The sequence below is a fragment of the Papio anubis genome, chromosome 15 (assembly GCF_008728515.1).
Source record: "Papio anubis isolate 15944 chromosome 15, Panubis1.0, whole genome shotgun sequence".
NCBI classification, from domain to species: Eukaryota; Metazoa; Chordata; class Mammalia; order Primates; family Cercopithecidae; genus Papio; species Papio anubis.
Window position 1 is genome coordinate 30,613,491 of NC_044990.1, and position 27,795 is coordinate 30,641,285.

At 41.9% G+C, this 27,795-nt stretch overlaps 1 protein-coding gene across 9 annotated transcripts in view; it reads right to left on the reverse strand.

Annotated features, from left to right (window-relative positions):
* Positions 1-27,795, reverse strand: part of ATP7B (ATPase copper transporting beta) — an 81,946-nt gene that overhangs the window by 39,792 nt on the left and 14,359 nt on the right. For 5 of the 9 annotated variants that reach the window (XM_021929646.2, XM_021929644.2, XM_017951265.3 and 2 more), the window contains exon 3: positions 1,334-2,567. In XM_021929646.2, coding sequence (XP_021785338.2) covers positions 1,334-2,567 — 1,234 coding nt within the window. Of the gene's footprint in view, positions 1-1,333; positions 2,568-6,270; positions 9,214-21,739; positions 22,814-27,795 lie in introns of those variants that run through there. The other 4 variants (XR_004178712.1, XM_021929647.2, XM_031655864.1 and 1 more) reach the window with 3 other exon arrangements.

Here is a 27,795-nt window from a genome sequence, read left to right on the forward strand (position 1 = left end):
TATGTGGTCTCACTGCCTCAACGGACACTGTACCGTGACACCACACTGGTCTTCTAAAATATAATCTGACTTCGTGCTTCCTCTGATTAAAACCCATGACGGTGGCTGAGCATAGTGGCTCATGCCTGGAATCCCAGCACTTTGGGAGGCTGAGGCAGGAGGACTGCTAGAGGCTAGGAGTTCAAGACCAGCCTGGGGAACATAGCAATACCGCGTCTCTACAAAAACATAAAAATAAAAAAATGAACCAGGTGTGGTGGTGCACACCTGTAGTCCCAGCTACTCAGGAGGCTGAGGTGCGAGGATGGCCTGAGCCCAGCGGTTCAAGGCTGTGGTGACCTATGATCATGTCACTATCCTCCATCCTGGACAACAGGGCAAGACCGTGTCTCTAAAAAAAAATTTTTTTTAATTTTTAATTAAAAAATAAAAAAGCCTGATGGCTCCCTCACCTTTACTTCTTCTCTTATATTCATCAAATGGGGAGAGAAACATCATTGATAAATCCTTTCCTTAACTCTCATTTTTACCAGCATAGCCTCTAGGTTATGACACTAAGGTTCTGTTGTCTAGCAATAAAATATTTTGGGAAGGTGATAATAGTTCTCTTGGTAAGAAAAGGGCCTGGATGGTCCCATAGTGTTCTATTTCAGGATATAGAATCAGAATTCTCTCTAGGAAAGAAGCCCAAATCCAAGGAGTTTAGCATTCCAGTCAGCCATAGTTTGAATGTGTCCCCCAAATTTCATATACTGGAAACATAATCCTCAACGTGGCAGTGTTAAAAGGTGAAGGCTTTAAGAGGTGACCGGATCATGAGGGTTCTACCCTCATGAATGGACTAATCCACTCATGGATTAATGGGTTATCAGAAGAGTGGCATCGAGGCTTTCTAAAAAGAAGAAGAGCCACCTGAGCAACCATGTGAGCATGCTCAGCAGCCCTGCCATGTGATACCCTGTGACACCAGAGTCCCCACTGGCAGCAGGCTCTCACCAGATGTGGCCCTCAACCTTAGACTTCTCAGTAACTATAAGAAATAAATTCAGTATCTTTATAAATTACCCAAATTCAGCCATTCTGTTATAAGCAACACAAAACAGACTAATACAAAATCCCAACTATATGAAAAGCAAAATCTAGATGCTTGGAGATTGTATTTCCTCTATCTTAACAAATTTAACATGCAAGGAAAGTTTGCAGGATTTTGTTCAACTGCTGACATGCGAGGCAGGGAGCAGGGCTCACCTACGCCACCATCCAGGAGCTATTAGACACAAAGAGAAAAGGAGACAAGCTCAGGACATACCTCAAACACACATCAACTACGTACCAGAAACGACTGAAGCCTCAAATCCCATGTCTTCTATAGCAGCTCTGAGTTCTTCTGGGCTAATTACAGAGGGATTATAAAGAACTGTTCCAATCCCTTCGGCCAAAGACACCGATATTTGCTGCACCCCTTCCAGTTGGGAGATCATGCCTTCAATGGTATGGACACAGGATGCACAGGTCATGCCGGCAATGGCAATCAGAGTGGTACTGCATGTGCTCTGCACCTGGTTTCTTGGGGAGGAGCCAGGGGAACGAGAACTGGAAGACCTGTGATCTGTCCCACTCCCTTCGGCTCCATCAGGAAGAGAAACTTTAAAGTTCCCAGGTGGAAGTGCCTCGATAGCCGTCTGCAGAGCCACTGGGCTGGTACGAGAAGGGTCATACTGTACTTGGGCAGTTTTGTTCTCCAAGGACACTTGAATACTTTGAACCCCTAGGAGTTGGCCAATATTTTCTTCAATATTCAAGACGCAAGACTTACAGTGCATTCCATCTATTCTCAGTTGGAGGGTGACCACATTCCTTCCTTGGTGTCCCAAGGTCTCAGAATTATTAAAATTCTGGTTAGCAGAAGATAAAGGTCTCTTTGGGTTAGTGCTTTCTAACCGCTCAATATCAATTGGTCCCAGGCTTAAGGGAGCCACTTTGTTCTTGATGGCAGCTTCAAATCCCATGTCATTTACATGGTCCCTGAGGTCTTCAGGCTGAATGAGATAAGGCTGATAAGTGATGACAGCCTCTTGGTTGCTGAGTGAGACTTTGACTCTCACTACTCCTTGCAGTTTCCGGACCTTGCCTTCAATGGAGCCGACACAGGACTGGCAGGTCATGCCCTCCACCCGGAGCTTGACCACAGCCTCCTGGGCAGGCAAGGACCTTGAGGGCCAGGAGGCTGCCTTTCCTTCTGCAATGCTGGCCTCGAAGCCCATGTCCCCAATTTGATGGCAAACCTGTTGCAGGCTCACAACTGATGGCACATATTTCACAGTGGCACTGCCTTGTTCCAGGGAAACCTTCATGCTCACGATGCCTTTCAAACTGGAAATTCTGTCCTCAATGGACTTCACACATGACTGGCAAGTCATGCCCAAGATCCTGATTGTGCTGGTGTCCACCTGAGAAGAAGGGCCCAGGCCATCCAGACCACCTTCGTAGCCAACATTGTCAAAAGCAAAACTCTTCTTCATTGCTGGTTCCCAGGCACGGGTAGGCAAAGAAAGCTTAGATAAGATCTAAAACGAAAAGAAATAACATTTTTTATCCTTTAAATATTTTCTACAACATCCCAGCTTCTCCGGCACTGAGAAAATGGAAAACAATGCCACTGGTGTCAAAACATCCCAAGGGCAGAAGAACATAAAATACACAGAAAGCAAGCTAAAGGCATCATCTATAAAATGAAGGGCTCTGACATTCTTCTCTGACAGAAGCTAACTGTCTGTCCTCCTTAGTGAAATGTCATTCTCACACAACAGACGTGGAGGATTCTGAGGGAAAGAAGGAAAGCACGACATGGTTTTACACATGGAACATTGCACGGCCGGTCTGCAGCAGAGGCAGAGGGCACAGCGGCTCACAGTGGGAAGGCACAGGTATCCCCAAAGAGGTCCCCACCTCTGGCTGATACCTCCCCACAGAACTTAGTCCCTTCAACTCAAACTTTGGGGGTCCTGAGGAAATACAAACCCCAGAAGAGGCAACACCTTACTTCTATATCTCTTTCTAGGGGTGTCTGTCTGATTATCATAGCAGAGGTTAAATGTGCTTAACACCCTTCAGGTACACGCTCCAAATGCAGACTTTCCAGGCCCACACGGTCGGAATCCAAAGGTGGGCCACAAGCCTGTGAAAAAGCTTTGGAGGTATGCTCCCTGGGCGAGGTTTAATGAGCACCTGTGGCTGAGCCGAGGGGCAGGAGGGGAAAGGCTGGAAGAACAGGAAGTTGAGTTTCACGAGGAACTTCATAGTTCTGCCTGTGACTCAGTGTCACCGTCCTCCTGGGTGTTCAGGAGAGCTGTAGCCATTACCTGAAATTTCAGGTGCATCACTTAATTAAAGAACCTGTTTTCTTAACACAACACAGTACAAGTGTTATTTCCTGGTTTCTACACAGGATGATGTAGTCTCAGTCATTCTATTAAGAAGCAAAATCTTCCTTTCACAGGCTTCCAGCCTGCAGCTGTCTTAACTAGATATACTTTTTACACCAGAACTTCTACGTGCTTCAGAAATTTGGAAACAGACCTTTATATATGACACATCACAAAAAAGCACATTTCTCCCTATTTGTACACAATCCTGCTTGTCTTCAGGTGAATCTCCTTTACATGGAATGATCTTCTCCTTTTTCCTGTGCATAAAATGCAGACCTTGCCAACTGGCTTTTGAGCAGCTTAACAACACAAATGTTTAAATAACTTCTAAAATGCAGACTATATAAATGTTGATTTCTATATCCACAAAGGTTTGGGATTAATAATTACATGGAATTGTAAATATTCACTGTAGCATTTCCTAAGAGAAAAGAGGAATAATTAAGTAATTTGGGGGACAGCAGTTTAAAAGATATTGCTGAATTCAGTAAATACGTGAATGTTTAACAATGTTGTTTAAGGATGGTGACACATTCTGAGAAATGAGTCATGCTTGTGACTTCATCCTTGTGTGACCATCATGGAGTCACTTACACCTAGATGATGTAGCCTACTACACACACCTGAGCTGTATGGGATAGCCTGTTGCTCCTAGGCCACACATCTATACAGCATGTTACTGTACTGAATACTGCATGCAATCGTAACACAATGGTAAGTACTTGTGTATCTAAACATAGCTGAACATAGAAAAGGTACAGTAAAAACACAATATAAAAGATTTTTAAAATGGTGCACGTGTATGGGGCACTTATCATGAACGGAGCTTGCAGGACTGGAAGTTGCTCTGAGTGAGTCAGCGAATGAATGCTGAGTAGATGTGAAGATTTAGGACACTGCACTACTGTCGATTTTATAAACACTGTATACTTAGGCTCACTAAATTTATAAAAAATATTTTTCGTTCTTCAGCAATAAATTAACATAGCCAGACACAGTGGCTCATCGTAATCTCAATGCTTTGGGAGGCCGAGGCAGGAGGACTGCTTGAGCCCAGGAGTTCAAGGTTACAGTGAGCTATGACTGCACCACTATACTCTAGCCTGGGAGACAAAACAAGACCTTGTCTCTGAAAAAATAATAATAATTTATTAATTAACCTCGGCTTGCTGTAACTTTACTTCATAAACGTTTAATTTTTTTTTTTTTTTACTTTTGACTCTTTTGTAATAACACTTAGCTTAAAGCACAAACACACTGGACAGCTGTATAAAATTTTCTTTCTTTATATACTTATCCTATAAGTGTTAAAATTTTTTATTTTTAAACTAAGCCTTTTTGTTAAAAACTAAGACACAAACACATACATTAGCCTCGGCCTACACATGGTCGGGATCATCAATATAACTGTCTTCCATCTCTACATCTTCTCCCATTGGAAGGTCTTCAGGGCGATAACAGGCATGGGGCTGTCATCTCCTATAATAACAACACCTTCTTCTGGATACCTCCTAGGACCTGCCTAAGGCTATTTTACAGTTAACTTTTTCTTTTTATACGTAGAAGGAGTACACTCTAAAATAACAATGAAGAGTATAGTAAATACATAAACCAGTAACACATTTATTATCATTATCAAGTATTATGTACTGTACAGAATTGTATGTGCTCTATTTTTATATGACTGGCAGTACAGTAGGTTGGTTTACACCAGCTCACCAAAAATACATGAGTAATGCATTACTATGACATTATAACAGCTGTGAGATCACTAGGCAATAGGAATTTTTCAGTTTCATTGTAATATCACGGGACCAGTGTCATATGTGCAGTCCATCATTGACTAAAACATCATTATGAGGCACATGACTGTATAATAAGGATGACATGGTGTAACAATATTAACAGACCACTGACTAGCCACCTCAGACACCTATCTGGAAACCTATATGTCAAAAGACATTTCAGGCAGATCAAAGATTAAGATGTAAAAAAGAAATAACAAAAACACTAGAAGAAAACATAGGAGAATATCTACAATAATCTCAAATTGAGAAAAGCCTAAATATGACAAACAAACCAGAATAAAACCAAGAAAATCCAAAAGCTATAAAAAATTTGACATAACTAAATACAATAAGGACAAAAAATTACTCAAATGTAGTCAAAAGATAAATAACTGGGGGACAAAAGATTTGCTTCACATAGCATACATTAAGAGCCAATTTCTTTAATACACACAGAATTCCTCCAAAAAAGCAAAAGGCCAACAATCCAAACAAAAAAGAAGACAGTTCATCAAAAAGGAAATGCATGTGGTTTTTTAAATACATGAGAAAATATTAAAGAGAAATGTAACATTCCAACCACATTGTGGTACAGTGCTCACCATTTGCTGCAGTGCACAGTCCTCCTACATTGCTAGTGGGAGTGTAACCTCTCTGGAGGGCAATTTGCAATACCTATTAAAATTACAAATTTACGTACTCTTTTACTCAGCAACTCTACTTCTAAGAATTTACCCAATAAATATATTTGTTCATGGGCAAAAGGAAGCATGCCATGGAGATATTAAATGCTGCGAAAGATTAGAAACATCAACATCTGTCAATAAGAGGCTAGTTAATTATTGTTCAGCCATAAATGGAATATTATTCAGCTCTTAAAATGAATGATGTGGCTCTGTATGTACTGAAATAAGCTGATATCTAATATACTGCTCAGCAACAAAAGCAAGGCACAGAAAATACCATATATATAGTATGTGTTTGTTATCTGTTGCTACATGACAAACCAAATTTAGTAGCTTACTAGCAACAGCTCACAATTTTTCAATTCGTACAGGGCTTGGCAGGGAAAGCTTGTCTCTTCTCCACATAGCACCACTGGAGGTGGCCTGAATGGGGTTGGCAGTTCCACTTCCAAGAAGATGGTTCATTCATGACATGGCTGCCAAGTGGATGCTTGCTGCTGTCTAGGGGCTCAGCTGAGGTTGTTGGCAGGGACCCAGTTCTCTTTCATGTGGCTTCTCTTTATGACTAGGTGGGGACCTCATAGCTGGGGGCTTCTAGGTACTGACAGGGGGTGTCACAATAGCAAGCACTCCTCTAGAACACATTTCAAAGTGCTAGCTCTTATCAAGCGTCTGTTTGCATAACACTTGTTAACTCCCATTGGCCAAAACCAGTCACACAGCCAGGCACAGTCAATATGGGCAGGAATTACACCGAGCTTGAATACAAGGGCTTGTAGTTCACTACAATTCTATCACGGTGCTACCTGTGTGCAACAAGAGAATATCATACAAATGGATGCTTGTATAGGCATAGATTATCTCTGGGACAATGCAGAAGCTAGTAGAGAATTTGAGGAAGATTAGGCAGCTGACGGGGACCAGGTGGCTGGGATACAGAGAAGAATTACTTTCACTGTATATCTTACTGTACAATACACACATTACCAAAACCTAAATATTAATTTAAAATTAAAATAACATGAGCACAAAGAACACTCAGAACAGTGACTTGATTGTAGTTGGTGTTAATTAAATACTTGTTTAATTAAAAAGGAACCAAGGATAAAAGAAAAACTAAGAAGATATTCAAAGACATTCATTTTCATATACTACCTTATTAAGCAAAACCTCTTCCTCATAATAAGACATAACCCTCAACCACCTAGTTTGTAGGAAAAACAAATCCCTCATGATATACTACCCAATTTACATTTTTTGGTCCTCGTTCCAACTACACAACTTAACAAACCCCAAACCACAACAGTGGCTCTTAATTTCTAGACTGTTGATTCTACGTTTCTGCCAAAATGGTGTGGAGAAGTACTGAAAGCAATTTCTTATTATCAAACACTACTCAGAGGCCCCCCTTTCTAGACACACAGGTTTTTAAGGCCAAGCAGTTACAGAAGACAAAGCCTTGCAAACAACATCTCTCTACAAAACACTAGAGTATCTGTTGGTCTAGGAACAACCTCATTAAACAACTGATAGTGTTTGGATAGTTTTAAGTGTAGACACAGGGCATATGTATGCTTTTAACTCAGTTCTTCAATTAAGATGATCTTTGGGGGAAAAAACTCTCCTGATGAGTTTTAAAAAACAAACAAAGGTTTAGATTTAAGGGTTCATCAAAGAGTCATAGAAGCGGACAGCAGGCCAGGGTTCTACATGGGTATCCCAGAAAGCCTTGTGAAAGCCTAGTTTATCTAAATCCCACTAGATTCTGCACTCCTTGCAGACAGATATACGGGACATTTTCTGCAGACCCAACACCAGGCTTCAGAATGACTCTTTCTAGCTTTTGAATTTTTGATAAATGATGGTAGACATCAGGATGAGAAAGGACTGGAAGCACAGGAGGCCACAGAAGGGAGTCCAAAAGTGAATTTCAATTCTCTCTCTAGGTACCCAAGTCACATGGAATTTGCTGAGAGTGCCAGGGCTTGTAAAATAAAATATAGGTTAAAAAAATAACTATTGATTCACCAAGACGAAGCCAGAAAGGAAAACGAAATCTCTGGAGAAGCCATTCTGATATGAAGAAATCAGAAACTGGGTGACATGTTTTGATGAAGGGTTTCAAAGCCAATCTGATAGTGAAAAAGCAGAAACAACATGCCTTGTTAGAAAGTGGCTGTGATCACAAATCAAAAAATATTAACCCATGCACAAGTGAAGGACCACTAGCCACTTCGGAGGTCTCCTGATCACTCTTGGATTCCCATCAACCTTAAATAGGATATCACTCAATCCCCTGCCGCCTATCCGCAAGAATTGTTTCACTTTGAAGGATGTGTAACACCCATAACAACTTATGAGGCAAACATGTTATACGTGCATGCAACTTTTCCAATACATCACCTCCCCCGATACAACTTAATACATCTGAACTTTCATGGGATTCAAAATACAAAAAAGTCTGGATTCTTTCATATGCACACAGATCGAATAATAACAAATAATTAATGATTCTGAGTGTTATTTTATGAGGATGGCATTTTATATTCCTCATGCTTAGGACAATTCTAGAAGGAGGTATTATCACCATTTCACTGTTGAAACTGACTCAGAAGTTTATCCAAGAGCACAAATCAACGTAAGTAACAGCTGGGATTCAAATGCTGCTCAGAAATCCGGGAGGCTCTATATTTTTTAAAAACAACTTTTAGAGTAACCTTTTCTTTTTAGCCATGTTAATTATAGGAAGAGACTACAATGCAGAAAAGTGAAATGAAAATAAACAGCCATACCTGCAAGCAGCAAGCCAGACTAACATGCAAGAGAGCTGAGCTGCCTGAGCCCTGGCTTCACCCACCAGTATCTGTCACCTCAGAAAAACTACAGCAGAATATCCACACTTGCTTCACTTTCCTTGATATCCCTAATAAGGCAACCACACTTACAGGAGAAGGCTGGACACAAGTCAGAGGAGACAACAGCTCTGGACCACGTACATCCTGAATATCTGGAATGAGTACTGCCTTGCTCGGCCTTATCTAAGAATTCTCTGGATGCCACAAATTCACAGGGGAGGGCACAGGTCAAAAATAATGCCTGACTCAAGAAAGGATCTCACCGAAACCACCCCAGGCATCCAGGCCAGTGGGGGTTGGTCTCTAAAACCCCCACTGAGGAAGAATCAATGTCCCATATTAACCTCTATGAACATAAGTATACAGGGGATATACTTAAATATTAACAGAGAAAATTCAGGTTACCTTTGGGTGAGTTATGGAATACTGATTTTTAAAAATATCTGTACATATTTCCTAATTTTTCAAACTTAAATTTTAAAAAAAGTATTACTTTCATAAGCAGAAAATAAATGTGATTTTTCAGGCATCTCTGAAAAAAAGGCAGTAGCCCCCAGTCAGGGGCTTATAGATAAAACCACCCTCTCCCTGGGACAGAGCACCGGGGGAAAGGGCAGCTGTGGGTGCAGCTTCAGCAGTCTTTTTTTTTTTTTTTTTTTGAGACGGAGTCTTGCTCTGTCGCCCAGGCTGGAGTGCAGTGGCCAGATCTCAGCTCACTGCAAGCTCCGCCTCTCAGGTTCACACCATTCTCCTGCCTCAGCCTCCCGAGTAGCTGGGACTACAGGTGCCCACTGCTTCGCCCAGCTAGTTTTTTGTATTTTTTAGTAGAGACGGGGTTTCACCGGGTTAGCCAGGATGGTCTCGATCTCCTGACCTCGTGATCCGCCCGTCTCGGCCTCCCAAAGTGCTGGGATTACAGGCTTGAGCCACCGCGCCCGGCCTTCAGCAGTCTTAAAGGTCCCCGCATGCCAGTTCTGAAGAGAGCAGTGGATCTCCCAGCACAGTGCTCGAGCTCTGCTAAGGGTGCCTTCTCAAGTGGGTCCCTGACCCCTGTGTCTCCTGACTAGGAGACACCTCCTAGCAGGGGCCAAAAGATACCTCATACAAGAGAGCTCCGGCTGGCATCTGGCAGGTGCCCCTCTGGGACGATGCTTCCAGGAAGGAACAGGCAGCAATCTTTGCTGTTTTGCAGCCTCTGCTGGTGATACTCAGGCAAACAAGGTCTGGAGTGGACCTCCAGCAAACTCTAGCAGACCTGCAGCAGAGGTGCCTGACTATTAGAAGGAAAACTAACAAACAGAAAGGAATAGTATCGATATCAACAAAAAGGACGTCCACTCAGAAACCTCATCCAAAGGTCACCAACATCAAAAAGCGAAGGTAGATAAATCCACGAAGATGTGGAGAAACTAGCACAAAAAGCCTGAAAATTCCAAAAACCAGAATGCCTCTTCTCCTCCAAAGGATCACAACTTCCTCGCCAGTAAGGGAACAAAACTGGACAGAGAATGAGTTTGACAAATTGACAGAAGTAGGCTTCAGAAGGTGGGTAATAAAAAATTCTGCCAAGCTAAAGGAGCATGTTCTAACCCAATGCAAGGAAACTAAGAACCTTGAAAAAAGGTTAGAGGAATTGCTAACGAGAATAATCAGTTTAGAGAAGAGCATAAATGACCTGATGGAGCTGAAAAACACAGCACAAGAACTTTGTGAAGCATACCCGAGTATCAACAGCTGAACTGATCAAGCGGAAGAAAGAATATCAGAGACTGAAGATCAACTTAATGAAATAAAGCATGAAGACAAGATTAGAGAAAAAAGAATGAAAAGGAACAAACAAAGCCTCCAAGAAATATGAGACTATGTGAAAAGACTAAACCTACGTTTGATTGGTGTGCCTAAAAGTGACAGGGATAAAGGAACCAAGTTGGAAAACACTCTTCAGGATATTAGCCAGGAGAACTTCCTCAACCTAGCAAGGCAGGCCAACATTCAAATTCAGGAAATACAGAGAACGCCACAAAGATACTCCTCAAGAAGAGCAACCCCAAGACATATAGTTGTCAGATTCACCAAGGTTGAAATGAAGGAAAAAATGTTAAGGGCAGCCAGAGAGAAAGGTCGGGTTACCCATAAAGAGAAGCTCATCAGACTTAACAGCAGATCTCTCTGTAGAAACCCTACAAGCCAGAAGAGAATAGGGGCCAATACTCAACATTCTTAAAGAAAAGCATTTTCAACCCAGAATATCATATCCAGCCAAATTAAGCTTCATAAGCGAAGGAGAAATAAAATCCTTTACAGACAAGCAAATGCTAAGAGATTTTGTCACCACTAGGCCTGCCTTACAAGAGTTCCTGAAGGAAGCACTAAACATGGAAAGGAACAACTGGTATCAGCCACTGCAAAAACATACCAAATTGTAAAGACCATAGACACTATGAAGAAACCGCCTCAACCAACGGGCAAAATAACCAGCTAGCATCATAATGACAGGCTCAAACTCACACATAACAGTATTAACCTTCAACGTAAACAGGCTAAATGCCCCAATTAAAAGACACAGACTGGCGAATTGGATAAAGAGTAAAGACTCATCGATGTGCTGTATTCAGGAGACCCATCTAATGTGCAAACACACACATAGGCTCAAAATAAGGGGATGGACGAAGATTTACCAAGCAAATGGAAAACAAAAAAAAGCAGGGGTGGCAATCCTAGTCTCTCATAAAAGAGATCAAAAAGATCAAAAGAGACAAAGAAGGACATTACATAATGGTAAAGGGATCAACGCAACAACAAGAGCTAACTATCCTAAATATATATGCACCCAATACAGGAGCACCCAGATTCATAAAGCAAGCTCTTAGAGACCTACAAAAAGACTTAGACTCCCACACAATAACAGTGGGAGACTTTAACACCCCACTGTCAATACTATACAGATCAATGAGGCAGAAAATTAAAGAGGATATTCAGGGCTTGAACTCAGCTCTGGACCAAACAGACTTAATAGACATCTACAGAACTCTCCACCCCAAATCAACAGAATATTCATTCTTCTCAGCACCACATCGCACTTACTCTAAAATTGACCACATAACTGGAAGTGAAACACTCCTCAGCAAATGCAAAAGAACAGAAATCATAACAAAGAGTCTCTCAGATCATAGTGCAATCAAATTAGAACTCAGGATTAAGAAACTCACTCAAAACTGCAAAACTACATGGAAACTGAACAACCTGCTCCTGAATGACTACTGGGTAAATGACGAAATTAAGGCAGAAATAAATAAGTTCTTTGAAGCCAATGAGAACAAAGATACAGCATGCCAGAACCTCTGGGACACAGTTAAAGCAGTGTTTAAAGGGAAATTTCTAGGACTAAATGCCCACAAAAGAAAGCAGCAAAGCTCTAAAATCAACACCCTAACATCACAATTAAAAGAACTAAAGAAGCAAGAGCAAACAAATTCAAAAGCTACCAGAAGGCAAGAAATAACTAAGATCAGAACAGAACTGAAGGAAACAGACACACGAAAAACCCTTCAAAAAAAAAATCAATGAATCCAGGAGCTAGTTTTCTGAAAAGATCAACAAAATAGATAGACTGCTAGCCAGACTAATATAGAAAAAAGAGAGAAGAATCAAATAGATGCAATAAAAAATGATAAAGGAGATATCACCACCAATCCCACAGAAATACAAACTACCATCAGAGAATACTATAAACACCTCTATGCAAATGAACTAGAAAATCTAGAAGAAATTGATAAATTCCTGGACACATACACCCTCCAAAGTCTAAACTAGGAAGAAGTCAAATCCCTGAATAGACAAATAACAAGTTCTGAAATTGAGGGAGTAACTAATAGCCTACCAACCAAAAAAAGTCCACGATCAGGTGGATACACAGCCGAATTCTACCAGAGGTACAGAGGAGCTGACACCATTCCTTCTAAAACTATTCCAAACAATAGAAAAAGAGGGACTCTTCCCTAACTCATTTTATGATGTCAGCATCATCCTGACACCAAAACCTGGCAGAGACAGAAAAAAAAAAGAAAATTTCAGGCCAATATCCCTGATGGAACATTGATGCAAAAAACCTCAATAAAATACTGGCAAACTGAATCCAGCAGCACATCAAAAAGCTTATCCACCATGATCAAGTCGGCTTCATCCCTGGGATGCAAGGCTGGTTCAACATACACAAATCAATAAACGTAATCCATCACATAAACAGAACCAATGACAAAAACCACATGATTATCTCAACAGATGCAGAGACGGCCTTTGCCAAAATTCAACACCCCTTCACGATAAAAACTCTCAATAAACTAGATACTGATGGAATGTATCTCAAACTAATAACAGCTATTTATGACAAACCCAGAGCCAATATCACAGTGAATGGGCAAAAACTGGAAGCATTCCCTTTGAAAACTGACACAAGACAAGGATGTCCTCTCTCACCACTCCTATTCAACATAGTATTGGGAGTTCTGGCCAGAGCAATCAGGCAAGAGAAATAAATAAATAAAGGGTATTCAAATAGGAAGAGAGGAAGTCAAATTGTCTCTGTTTGCATATGACATGATCATATATTTAGAAAACCCCATTATCTCAGCCAGAAATCTCCTTAAGCTGATAAGTAACTTCAGCAAAGTCTCAGGATACAAAATCAATGTGCAAAACTCGCAAGCATTCCTATATACCAATAATAGACAGCCAAATCATGAGTGAACTCCCATTCACAATTGCTACAAAGAGAATAAAATACCTAAGAATACAACTTACAAAGGATGTGAAGGACCTCTTCAAGGAGAACTACAAACCACTGCTCAAGGAAATAAGAGAGGACACAAACAAATGGAAAAACATTACATGCTTATGGATAAGAAGACTCAATATCGTGAAAATGGCCATACTGCCCAAAGTAATTTACAGATTCAATGCTATCCCCATCAAACTACCACTGACTTTCTTCACAGAATTGGAAAAAATTTCTTTAAATTTCATATGGAACCAAAAAAGAGCCCGTATAGCCAAGACAATCCTAAGCAAAAAGAACAAAGCTGGAGGCATCACACTACCTAACTTCAAACTATACTACATGGCTACAGTAACCAAAACAGCATGGTACTGGTACCAAAACAGACACATAGACCAATGGAACAGAACAGAGGCTTCAGAAATAACACCACACATCTACGACCATCTGATCTTTGACAAACCTGACAAAAACAAGCAATGGGGAAAGGATTCCCTATTTAATAAATGGTCTTGGGAAAACTTGCTAGCCATATGCAGAAAACTGAAACTAGACCCTTTCCTTACACCTTACACAAAAATTAACTCAAGATGGATTAAAACTTAAACGTAAGACCTAAAACCATAAGTACCATTCAGGACATAGACATGGGCAACGACTTCATGACTAAAACACAAAAAGCAAGGGCAACAAAAGTCAAAATTGACAAATGGGATCTAATTAAACAAAAGAGCTTCTGCAGAGCAAAAGAAACTATCATCAGAGTGAACAGGCAACTGACAGAATGCAAGAAAATTTCTGCAATCTATCCATCTGACAAAGGGCTAACATCCAGAATCTACAAAGAACTTAAACAAATTTACAAGAAAAAAAACAAACAACCCCCTCAAATAGTGGGCGAAGATTATGAACAGACATTTCTCAAAAGAAGACACTTATGCAGCCAGCAAACATGAAAAAGGCTCATCGTCACTGGTTATTATAGACATGCAAATCAAAACCACAATGAGATACCATCTCATGACATTTAGGATGGCAATCATTAAAAAGTCAGGAAACAACAGATGCTGAAGAGGATGTGGAGAAATAGGAACGCTTTTACACTGTTGGTGGGAGTGTAAATTAGTTCAGCCATTGTGGAAGATAGTGTGGTGATTCCTCAAGGATCTAGAACCAGAAATACCATTTGACCCAGCAATCCCATTACTGGGTATATACCCAGAAGATTATAAATTATTCTATGATAAAGACACATGCACACGTATGTTTACTGTGGCACTATTCACAATAGCAAAGACTTGGAACCAACTCAAATGCCCATTAACGACAGACTGGATAAAGAAAATGTGGCACATACACACCATGGAATACTATGCAGCCATAAAAAAGGATGAGTTCACATCCTTTGCAGGCACATGGATGAAGGTGGAAACCATCATTCTCAGCAAACTAACACAAGAACAGGAAACCAAACACTGCATGTTCTCACTCGTAAGTGGGAGCTAAACAATGAGAACACATGGACACAGGGAGGGGAACATTACACACTGGGGCCTGTCGGGGGTAGGGTGCTAGGGGAGGGATACCAATAGGAGAACCACCTAATGTAGATGACGGTTTGATGGGTGCAGCAAACCACCATGACACGTGTATACCTATGTAACAAACCTGCACATTCTGCACATGTACCCCAGAACTTAAAGTATAATTTAAAAAAAAAAAAAAAAGATGAACATCATACATGTTTGAAAACGAATGACTATGAGGACAAACATCACCTCATTTGATCTTCAAACATGACCCAGGATGGTTCTAGTACTTTACATAGTTTTCTCCATTTTACTGATAAGGCAAACTAATCATTAAAACTAGTGTACATATTCCCCCAAGCCCTTCACTCTGTCCTTGAACCCTGTTTCACAATGGTCCAGAAAGACTTTCCACTGTCAATTATTTAAATTGTATCTACTTTAAAAATGAAGGCATTCATTCAAACACATAGGAGGGCCTACTATGTGCCAGGGCTGTGTGTGCATTAGCCCCATCTCTGCCCTTCTGAGGACAGACTGTAAATTTTTGGGGTAATTCTGTGCAAATGACTATTCATTGCCTATTTGCTTCTCTCAAGCACAGCAAGGGAAAATATTAACCCTTACTGAGAAACAAAATGTAACATACCTGATACTTGGCTAAAAAAAAAAGTGAGTAAAATTAAAAACAAAATTAACAAACCTCACTACATATGTACATACAAATATGTTATTTTCAATATACAACAAAATGAAATTTAGAAATTCACAAACTATAAGACGGGGTAACTTCTCCAAGGAGCACTTCACAATATTATCTCAGAAAACCCATTCACAATCTCGTGCTACACAGGTTTATAATCAACCGTTTCAGAGAATGTGCTGCTGTCAAATTATGTCTATTGTAACAATTATTCCATCTAACTTTTATCAATTAACAGCACTTCCCTGCTTCAGAATCTTCTCTACTAGCATTCCGTATTTCAAGCCTCTCCCAACAAAGAGGTTTTATTATTATTTTTTTTTACTCTGTACTCCAAGGAGTATTGGTTTCTGCCTAGAATTATAGGTATGACACATAAAACAAATTTATTCCTTTAAGATATATACAAACCTAATGTTTATAAATTAGCACTACTCTATAAACGCATGATGCGAAATGCTACTTCAAATAATCCTTAGAAAAAGAAATATTAAGTATCTAATAAATCTTTTTTATAAAATAAATGTTATTTTATTAATTTTAAAAGTCTGATGATACAGTAAACAAGAGTATAAGGAAAAACAGTTTTTAACCACTGTTTGTAGAAAGGTAAATTTTGCCTAATTGCTCTTTAAAAAGTATTACTGCTTTTGTCCTAGGAATTCCACTTCTGGGAATTTTACCATATAGATATACAATTACATATTAATGTTCGCTGCTACATTCAAATAGTGAAAAACTGGAAACCAACTCAATATTCTTCTATAGAGAACTGGCTGCATAAAATATAGTCCACCAAATAGAAATCTATGTCATGATTTTTAAAAAATAGGTGAATTTACATGTATTGACGTGGAAAGACTTCCATGATGTTAAAAAGAAAAAAAAAGTTGCAGAACTGTATTAAGACGGTCCTCTTTATCTAAGAGAGGAAAAGAACTACACTTCTGTACTTTGCTACTAATGCTTGTATCCAGCAGATACTACTTTTAGGAATAACTAAATTCAAGAATCCACTTGAAATGTTCTCTACAAAAGCAAATAAAATAATAGTGATGCTGACCATTCCATAATGATAGGTAACTTCTTTAAATGACTAGATCACACCACTTCATTTATTGTTTTTCCTTTATTTTAGAAAGGATATATCTGTGCCAGCCAGGTCATCCTGATTTCAACTAGGTAAAAATAAAACCAAACCCGGCCAGGCACCATGGCTCACACCTGTAATCCCAGCACTTTGGGAGGCCGAGGCAGGTGGATCACGAGGTCAAAAGATTGAGACCGTCCTGGACAACATGGTGAAACCTCATCTCTACTAAAAATACAAATATTAGTTGGGCAAGGTGACATGCACCTGTAGTGCCAGCTACTTGGGAGCCTGAGGCAGAAGAATCGATTGAGTTGAGCACAGGAGGCAGAGCTTGCAGTGAGCCAAGATCGCGCCACTGCACTCTAGCCTGGCGACAGAGCGAGACTCATCTCATATTTAAAGAAAAAAAAAAAAGAACCTAACTACCACTTACCTAAGAACAAAATTACGTATTCTGGTCTCTAAAAATGCTAAGTCCACTACCTAACAACCTTATAGTCACCATTAGTTCAACGTGTCTAACATCAATCCCCCCTGCTGCAGTACAAATCTACTTCTAGTTCATTCATTTGTTCACTCAGTCAATAGCTTGATACCATGGACTGAACTCTGTCAGATACAGGATACAATGACAAATTAAAACAGCAGCCAATGTGCACCTGCAGTCCCAGCTACTCAGGAGGCTAGGGTGGGAGGATCACTGATGGGAGGATCCCTTGAGCTCAGGAGGTGGAGGTCGCAGTGCAGCAAAGCAAAGATCTGCGGCAACTGCACTCCAACCCGGGTGACACAATAAGACCCTGTCAGAAAAAAAGAAAAAAAAAACAGCAGCCAAGCTTGGCCAAAGAAGTCAACAGAGTCATGAGTAAGAAGGCATAAGCAGTTATTTCTGGAAACAAAGGGGAATTCTGTATACAGCTGGAACAAGTTTCTAGTAACCTCCAACCATTTCCCACCTGCCAAGACAGGTAGAGGAGAGAGGTAAGGAAGGGCTAGAGAAGGGAGAGCCTCAGAGGCAGGCACCCACTCCTCTCCAGCTCACCATCCTGGGCCTGAAAGGTTATCTGTGGAACCTTTGATAGGAACACCCGGGCCAAAGCACTGAGCCCCTGCCTTCTACTCTGGTTAGCGTGCTCTCCTGGAGGGGATTTGTGGTGAAGGCCCTCCTCCCTATTTCCCCCTTTTCATAATTAATTCCTAGGAACCTCACCAGGCTTAGCCCTGCTCACATCAGCAAATGGAAACTTTCTAACGTGGGAGGGGAGTTGGGGGAAATGCGTCCTCCAGACTTTGAGTTTTTACCAGTCATGCCTTTTAAAAAAGATCTTTTTCCCCTCTCTGCCTGTCTGAAACATAGAAGAATCCAAGAAACAGGTTTCCCAAAGTCATGATTTCATTCTACATTGTACAGAATGTACTCTGCATTGTATAAGAAAATGCAAAATACAAGCAAACAAATCCGCTGGACATAAACAGCAATTTTTAAATGTTTTATTCATAGCAGCTGCCTGTGTCCTTTCTGAACAATGTGCCACCTAAAAGCTAACTTTCCATTCACTATGAATTAGCAGTTTTCCAATACTATCGAAACTCTATTTCACCCAGTGTATTAAATAATACTTCAGTGTTCCAATGGAAAAGCAAGGACTTGTCATCAGACCGACCTGGGATTAAATCTTTCAGGAAACCTAAGCTCTCGGTCAACTTTCTCATCTGTTAAAGGTGGACTGATGATGCCTACTAAAGTTGTTAAAATGATTAAGTGACAAGAGCAAAATTTCTACCATATACCAAGTGCTAAATGTTAGTTTTCAAGGTGCCAAAGTTGATTTATAACAGACTTTGAGTCACAACTGAAATTCACTTTTGGGTTGGTTTTTATAATCATAAACCAGCTACTGCAAATTTCTTCTATTTAAGGATAATTAAATTCTTTCTAAAAATTAATCCTAAATTTAAAAGTGGAACTGCAATAAAAAATAATATAGGCCAGGCAGTGTGGTTCACGCAAGTAATCCCAGCACTTTGGGAGGCCACGGTGAGTGGATCACTTGAGGTCAGGAGTTTGAGACCAGTCTGGGCAACATGGTGAAACCTCATCTCTACTAAAAATAGAAAAATTAGCTAGGTATGGTGGCAGGTTCCTGTCGTCCCAGCTACTCTGGAGGCTTAGGCAGGAGAATCACTTGAACCCAGGAGGTGGAGGTTGCAGTGAGCCAAGATTATGCCACTGCATTCTATAGCCTGGGTGACAGAGCAAGACTCTGTCTCAAAATAACAATAATAATAATAACAGCCGGGCGCGGTGGCTCAAGCCTGTAATCCCAGCACTTTGGGAGGCCGAGACGGGTGGATCACGAGGTCAGGAGATCGAGACCATCCTGGCTAACACGGTGAAACCCCGTCTCTACTAAAAAATACAGAAAACTAGCTGGGCGAGGTGGCGGGCGCCTGTAGTCCCAGCTACTCGGGAGGCTGAGGCAGGAGAATGGCGTAAACCCAGGAGGCGGAGCTTGCAGTGAGCTGAGATCCGGCCACTGCACTCCAGCCTGGGTGGCAGAGCGAGACTCTGTCTCAAAATAACAATAATAATAATAACAATACAGATGTACATATACATTGACATATAGAAATGTCTACAAAATATTCAGTAAAAAATGCAAAGTATAAGATAGTATGTAAAATTTGATCCCATATTTATTTTAAAAACATACATTATGTACACATAAACATACTCACATACACATATACACATTCATATTTGTTGGGAGAATGATTGCTTTGGTTTTCTTCTTTATACTTTTTTGTATTCTCCTCATTCCATCATAAATTTGTTTTTTATAGAGAGTATATGTTACTTTTATAATCAGAGCTTTAGAAAAAATAGAGCTGCCAGGCCCGGTGGCTCACATCTATAACCCCAGTACTTTGGGAGGGGCAGGCAGGAGGATCATTTGAGCCCAGGAGTTTGAGACCAGCCTGGGCAACATAGGGAGACCACATCTTTACAAATAAAAAGAGAAATTGGACACGGTGGCTTGCGCCTGTAGTGGCAGCTATTCAGGGGGCTAAGGCAGGAAGATCACTTGAACCCGGGAGGTCAAGGGTGCTATGAGCCATGATCATGCCACTGCACTCCAGCCTCAGCATCAGCAAGAGACCACGTCCCAAAATAAAAAATTTAGAAAAAAAAACAAAGGAAAAACAGAGTTGCAACTGTGATCAGATAGATTACTGGGTTATCACAGTCCTATCCTGACATTCAGACAACACATCAAACATATCTCAGAGTTGGAAATTCTTCTGAAAAAGCATAATTTTGGCAGAAGTAACACTATTTTGCGTTTGTATGATAATCTACAAAGTGCTTTCACAATCGTATGAGGCAGGATTTATCATCCGCTTTGCAATGAAGAATCTAAAGAAGAGTGTCCAAGACTCACCTGCCCAGGTCCCACAACCTGTAATGGGTCTGCACTCGGATCCCCTCCACCAAGGCCTCCTCCCCAGCCCTCCTTTCTGAAGAGGCTCCCCTACTCAGCTTCAGGTTGCCCCGCTAGTCACAGATTGGTGCTGACCTTAAAAATCACTAGCATATGTCATATCTCAAAACTTCAGATATAGGCTGGAAATGGTAAAGTAACAGTTTGGACATTTTTTTAAAATGCCTCAAGCATTTGCACCCCAAAATATTTAATATTTCATTATTTTAAACAACATGGGTAAAAGTAGAAATGTTCACCGTATATTGTATAACCTGGCAACATATGAAAAGCTTGATTAAAAGATTAAATGCTCTGTCACTCTTTAAAATTCTAAGTGATGTAACACATTAGTTTAGCTACTGGCTTAATACAGTTTAAAGAGATATGAAATGAAAATTATAAAACTACTTTAGAAAACAAAGTAATTAAAATTGTATCTATTACCTTACTTCCCTCCCCCAAAACCACTCGAACCTCTGTGGAGAAGCTACCCAAACTGGCAGCCACTGAACAATTCTACATTTCCTATCTCTGAATTTGCCTGGAAAGAAACTTTGAAAGAGTCTCTTGGAAATTTCCACAAATTCAGAACACCAAAAACCACTTTTAAATTTTAAAATAAATACATCTGAGCATAGTTACATCCTTGGTTAAAAACCTGATAGCAAAATGCAGAATCTTTAAATACTCAAAAGGAGTTTCTGTCTTCAATATCCCAGTACCCTGTGATTTCAACATATGTAAATCTCTTGCACAGTACATTCAAAAGTTATTTTCACAAAATGTCCTTTAGTCTTTGGGACTTTAACCAATGAACAACATAAAAATAAGTCTTAGAGGAAGCAAGTACTTATGAAACCTTCCTTTGTATCTAACTAGTAAATGCCTTCAAAAGTCATTTTTTATTTTCGTCTGACTAGGTCAATGAAAAAGACCCCGTACACACCACCAGTTGCTCAGAAATGCTACTAAAAGGCACATTTTTACAAAATGTTATAGTGCCTTACTTTTGGACATGACCTAACCTTTGGAGTAACAAAACTTTAATTTGCTTAAGAAAAGGAACTTCATTTTGCAGCATTTTCAAAATGTTTAATTAAAATGTACAGATTAACAAAATAAAGTATACACTATAAAACACATTAGTAAAAAGAAGGAAGGATTCATTTTTGTTTGACTTGCATCGTGGAAAACTTTTGCTTCATAGAGGCTTACAAAATATTCTGAAAACAAACAGCAACAAAACCCAAACTTCCAAGCCAGGTGCTACATTCGCACTCTCATTCCACTCCCCAGACCTCCCCCAATACCCTACACAAGAGATATGGAGAGAAACCTTCATCTTTAAACTGGGTCCAAGCCCTTCCAGGCTTTTTAGCCCATCTGCAATTGCACTGACCTGATTGGAACTCATTTTCCAGGTTCCATTCAAAACTCTCTGTGGAAATTCTCCTTCCTCTGACAGTGAAGTGCCTTCCTCCATGGTAGACACTGGCCTGGCTGAGTGCCTAACCCCAGGGCTCTTCCTAAAGGACCACTGCTTGTGGACAGACAGCAGGGTCACATGTGGGTCACTCAGAGTTGCCAGGAAGGACTGCTCGGGGCTCTGGGGCACATCACCCCTGGCTTTCTCCATCGCTGAGTCCATGGTCACGCCTTCCCTCCTCACTAAAGCAGTTCACCTTCAGCAGACCATTTGGTTGTGTTAGAGAGAAATGCTTTAGAAGTGCCCTCCTAATTAGCAAGGGGAAGACACCCTTCTACTCCTGACCCAGCCCAGGAGAGGCTGCCGGCAGTCTTCAGTCTGGCAGCAAGCTTTGAGAACTTGGGCAGGCTGCACAGTACTGCACCTATTTGCTTTTGTTTATCTACACCCGTCCCAGCACTTGGCACCCTCTTGCTCAACACACTGCGTGCAGCACTGTAGATCTTTGCACATGGTCCGTGTACACCCTCACCCAGCGCAGACTGGACACCCGGCCAAGGTGTCCATGAGGACAGCATGTAATCACCTGCCAGAGTGCAGCACAGAGTGCAGTTGCCTTTTGGCCATGTGCACTTCTAGAAACCCAGTCTAGAGGCAGGAGAGATATGCCACTTCCTTTTATTACCAAACTGCTAGCACTTTCTTGGAATAGCTTCAGCTGCCTCTTCCACAGTTCCAATGTTGGCAGGGTGCAGAATACTTGGTGAGAGAAGTATTTCCTAGGCAACATGACTTGCATTTTCAAGAAGGTGCAAGAAAGTTCCATGTTTCCTGTAGCTTTGTTTTCCCTTGGACCAAAGGCTTGACTTCAGTAAGAACTGACTGCACAAACTCACTGGCTAACAAGGCTCGTCTGTTTAAGCAGCACCACAGCCAGGAACTAAGGCACAATTCAGGCTTCTCAAGCTACCCGCTGTTCCACATGGGGATTAATAGGAGGAGACACACGACACTGTGGTAATTCCAGCAGCAGCCTCCTCTGTCGGGCAGCACTGCCTCCAGTCCTACCCTCCCCCCGACTCTACCCCACTCCACCCTACCCCACCACTCAAAGATCAGAAGGAGGGACCTCATCCCCCATGGCAGGAACAGGTCCACCACAGCCCCTAATCCCAGCCATACCTCCTGCCACCAAGTGTGTGTGGAATTGAGATCAGGGTAAAACGGTCTCTCTGTCTCTCCGTGTTATTCTTCACAGCAGAATGTACCAGCAAGGGGTCACTAAGGTGTGCACCCAGTGAGGGCACTCAGAACACACACCCAAGGTCACTGACGGCTGCCTCTTCATAGGTTGCCCACAATGACGCTTCCTCCCCCATTAACACTGTCATCCCTGCCCCAAGAACTCCCGACTGAGAGATCTGTTCTCTTTGAGGAAAGGCAACCCCAAGGCTGGTCCATGCACCAAAGCCCCTTCGTGCCTGCTTTATCCTGCTGCTTCTTACTGCACTCCGTGGGGGTTGCTATCACTTCTAAAGCACACGCTGAGCAACCAACTCCTCCAAAATGTGTCTGGGTTTGTTTCTTATCTTCTAAGTGCTGAGCCAAAAAACAAAGAACTTACCTCAATTTCCAAGAAATATCATTCAAACCCATTTTCATCAAAGGAAAAGTATATTTGATGTTAAAGGCCTTGGGCCCCAACCCTAGCCTCCCTGCCAGACAGAGGCTAGCACCGCGGGGCTGTGCAGCTGCCTCTATGGGAGCCCATGTAAACACGTCAGGTGCATCTGCGATTGCTTTCTAGTGATTCTTCAGGTCTTGCTTATCTACGTCTCTCCCTTCCTGATAGGATCTATCAGGAGCTCCACATGCCCTGCTGACCACCTGACATTTCATTTATGGGGCATCAGAAGTAGGTTTTCCAGGTAACTGAGGCTTATCTCTTTAAGCATTAGATTTTTTAAAAATTAGTCATTCCGGGTGAAAATCTTCCCCAAAGGTAACATCTATTTTTCTGCTGCCTTTTAAAGCAAGTTATTGAACATATTTTAACTTTTCCTTGGTGACATGAGATCATTATAAATATAAATGCTTCTTCTGTGCTGTGCCTATGAATAGCTAATAAGGAAAATATATAGGGATCATATGTGCCACATGCTTTTAAACAGTCTATCCTGTTAGCGCCATGAAATTGAAATACTTCACCATTCAAACCACTTCTAGATGGTGGCTCAGATCCAGAAGACAGCCAGAAAAAGGGGCTGGGGCCAGGTTAGAAAGAGCAGAGTCTAGACTTCGTCCTGTGGCTGGTGTAGAATCACCAGGAGTTTCTGAGCACAGAACTCACAGAATCATATTTGTGATCTGGAAATAGTTTGGGCAGAAACAAGAATGAAGACTCAGGAGAGGGGGGATTACAAGGGGCAGGAAATTTAATAGTAGAATACGATTAAACAAACAAGGAGGCCTCCCAACTCAGTGACTGCTGGATCACAGCAGGTGACAAAAAGTGTGGGCCTGAGGATGACAATGCCATTTCTAGTTTCGCAGATTGGGCACAAGGTGATGAGTACACCAAGATGAGGGGGGAGGGTAGGAAGAAGGCAAGTCTGGGGTAAACACAGTGGCTTCTCCTTTGCTCCCATAGAATCTAAGGGACCTGTGGAACAGCCAAGGCATGGGCCACCTTCCCAGGCTACAGCATTAAGTCCAAACTCCTCTTTCTAGCACCTTCCCCTTTCCTTACACCTGACCCTGGCTTCCCTGCTCCTCCCCTTCCCGGCACCATCTAATCCTTCTTATCCTTCAAGTCCTGCCTCTTTGTGGAATCCAGCCAGCAGCTCTCTCCCTTATCTGAATGCCAACATCACTAATGTCAACATCAGGGTGCCAGCAGGGGGTCAGCCTGTAACACTGCTGGAGGACAAGTCTTCTCTGTCCACTGAGGCTGCAGTCAGCTCAGTCCACACTTGTTACTGATGCCTATGGGCATGTGCTCACTTTGGGAAACATGGTCAGATCCTACGAGGATCTCATATCTTAGCTGCCCACACACCTAACATGGTGATGAACAATATCAGACATTAAATAAGTATATTTAAGCAGTTATTTACATACTTACATTTTAATAAGTATATTTAACCATATTTTTAAAATGAGTTGAATTATATACTGCTCAGAATGTGCTTTCTACCTAGAATTTCATGGCACTTTTGGCCCCCCTTACCACAACGCAAGGGCAAACTCTATCAGTCCCTCATATATTCCTTCTAGAACAGGTCTTCAAGGGTTTCCTTGCACTAGATTATTCTGTCTTCCACATGTACAAATTTCACGAGCCATTTTCCAGAAGAAAATTCATCTTCTTTACCTCCTACTCACCTTCACAGTCTGTGGATCTTTCCTGTATAAAAATAAATATCTCTTTGGTGTCCTAAACAATCTTGTTGCAACCTGAGAAGCCTGGGCCCAAAGGCAGATGGGCAGCTCATGTTTCCATGAACCTCCAGGACAAAGGGCTCTTTGGAGGAGGGACATCTGGTTAAAATATTTCAGCACTCACAAACATTACCTGCTCAGTCCAGCTAGAGGCTCACATTGGGCAGGGCTTCCCAGATGAAATCCCCAGGCCAGCCCTCCCAAGATGGGGAGAGGAGTCCCAGATCCTATGACAGGATAGGAGGGCAGAGCCTGACATTAAAGCTGCATGCTCGGTTCCCAAGCAGAGAACGTGAGCACTGCAAACAGCACAGCCACCAACAGTCAGGGCTCCAGCAGCCCAGCCTTCAGAACAGAGGGGAGTGTTAACCAATGCAGATTATTTACAGCCTGAGAGCCAAGTATTTAAGTGTATGCACAACAGAAGACCAGAAGAGGAGCACAACACACATACTGCTCTTGGAAGTTTACTGGCAAGTTAGGAGAGAAGAACAGTAGCAAAGGGCAGTACTCAATTCTGAATTCCTCAATCACTAGGTGCTGGGAGCGGGGGAGGGAAGGATGGTGGGCTTTAACATCGGCTTGGCTTCTCCTCCCCATACCGCTGCTGATCTCCAAGACTGAAACAACTAGTTCAGCAGGACTTTCATACCAGCTTATTAACAGGAAACAGGCACAAACAAACACATACCTAAGTAAGCTCACTGAAGGAGTGCTCTTAAATAAACTGCACTTGGCTGAACAGTCTTGAGTGAAAAATGATTACGATAGTTCTAAATTATGAAGAGACGGGATGCCAAAAAGAGAAATAACGGGATTATCAAAAAGTAAAAGCCAGTGTTTCCATTTCACAGTTCATTCCACGTACCTTCGACTTCACTGGCTGCCCTCATCATCTGGCACCTACCTGCAAAACTTCAACACTGCTTTGCTCTCAGTTCCACTTGGCTTCACACCTGTCCTCCAGCAGCTCAACAAGAGTGAGACAGAACGCACATCCAGGCTGGCTGGCCGCACTCTGATTCAGCACCACTAACTGCGGAAGGACCCGTGCTGCCACCTGGCAGTCCAACTACCCCCTAGTCCTCTCACCCTTTGCCCTCCGAGACAGTGGTCCTATCCCCTCTCCGGCTCCTCAGGTCCCCACTGCCCACCCCCATCCTTACTCTCAGTCAGTGACACTCACACTGCCCAAGGTGACCAGTCCTTGTCTCCAAGCTCAGCCTCCAAGTTGCCCCACCCTCCTGATTTTCCTCCTGTACTTCCCACCAACAGCTCCTACTCAAGAGTCTTTCACCAGAGCCTCCAAGCCCCCAAACCTGCAAGTGCTTTCGGCCCTTGGACCTCTTTTCCATCTCTGTTCATTCCTTGTGCACTCATCCAGGCCAGGAGAAGTATACCTTTCTTAGCTCACTCAGGCTGCTATCACAAAATACCTTAGACTGGATAATTTATAAACAACAAAAATTTATTGCTCACAGTTCAGGAGCCTGGGAAGTTCCAGATCAAGGAGCCAGCAGATTCGGTGTCTGCTGAAGGCCGTTCTGCTTCATAGATGGTGCCTTGCTGCTGCATCCTCAAATGGCAGAAGAGCAAAGTGGCTCCCTCAAGCCTCTTTTATGAAGGCACTAACCTCATTCGAGAAAGCAGAGCCCTCATTGCCAAATCACCTCCTAAAGTCCTCACCTCCTAATACCATCACCTTCAGGGTTACATTCCAACATATGAATTTGGCAGGGATATTAACATTCAGACTATATCACCACCTACAGCCTACAATTCCCAAACGCTACACTTACAGACCCAAACGTCTCATCACCATTTCCTCGGTGTTTCTTACACATCTCAAACTTAACTTGTCTACAACAGAGCTCCCAATATTCTGCCCTTCCCCTGCTGCTCCCACAGTCTTCCCCACCTTAGTGAATACAACTGTTTCCTTCCACTTGCCCAGGAAAAAAATCTGGATTCCTCTTTGATAAGAATCATTTCATCCAAGCACAGTAGCTCATGCCTGTAATCCCAGCACTTTGGAAGGCCAAGGCAGGAGGACCGCTTGAGCCCAGAAGTTTCAGACCAGCTTGGGCAACACAGTGAGACACCATCTCTTCAAAAAATAAAAAACTAGCTGGGCATGGTGGTGCACACTTGTAGTCCCAGGTACTCAGAAGGCTGAGGTAGGAGGATCACTTAAGCCCAGGAGGTGGATGGAGGTTGCAGTGATCTGTGATTGGACCACTGCACTCTAGCCTGGATGACAGTGTGAGATTCTGTCCCAAAAATAATAATTAAAATTAATTTAAAATTAAAAAGTAAAAAAGAATCATCTCCTTCTTTCAAACCCACATGTAAATGTTTAGCAAATTCTGTTAGTTCCACCATCAAAATGCATCCAGCATCCAATGACTTCAACACATCCACAAGAACCCTGGTCCAAGCCATCAGCTCATCTCACCTGCACTATTGCTTAGAATCTCCTAACTGACCTCCTGGCTTCTGCTCTTAGCCCCTAAAGTCTATTCTCAACACAGAAGCCAGATGAATGCCTTTAAGAGGAAGTCACAAGATGTCATTCCCCGAAAATGCCT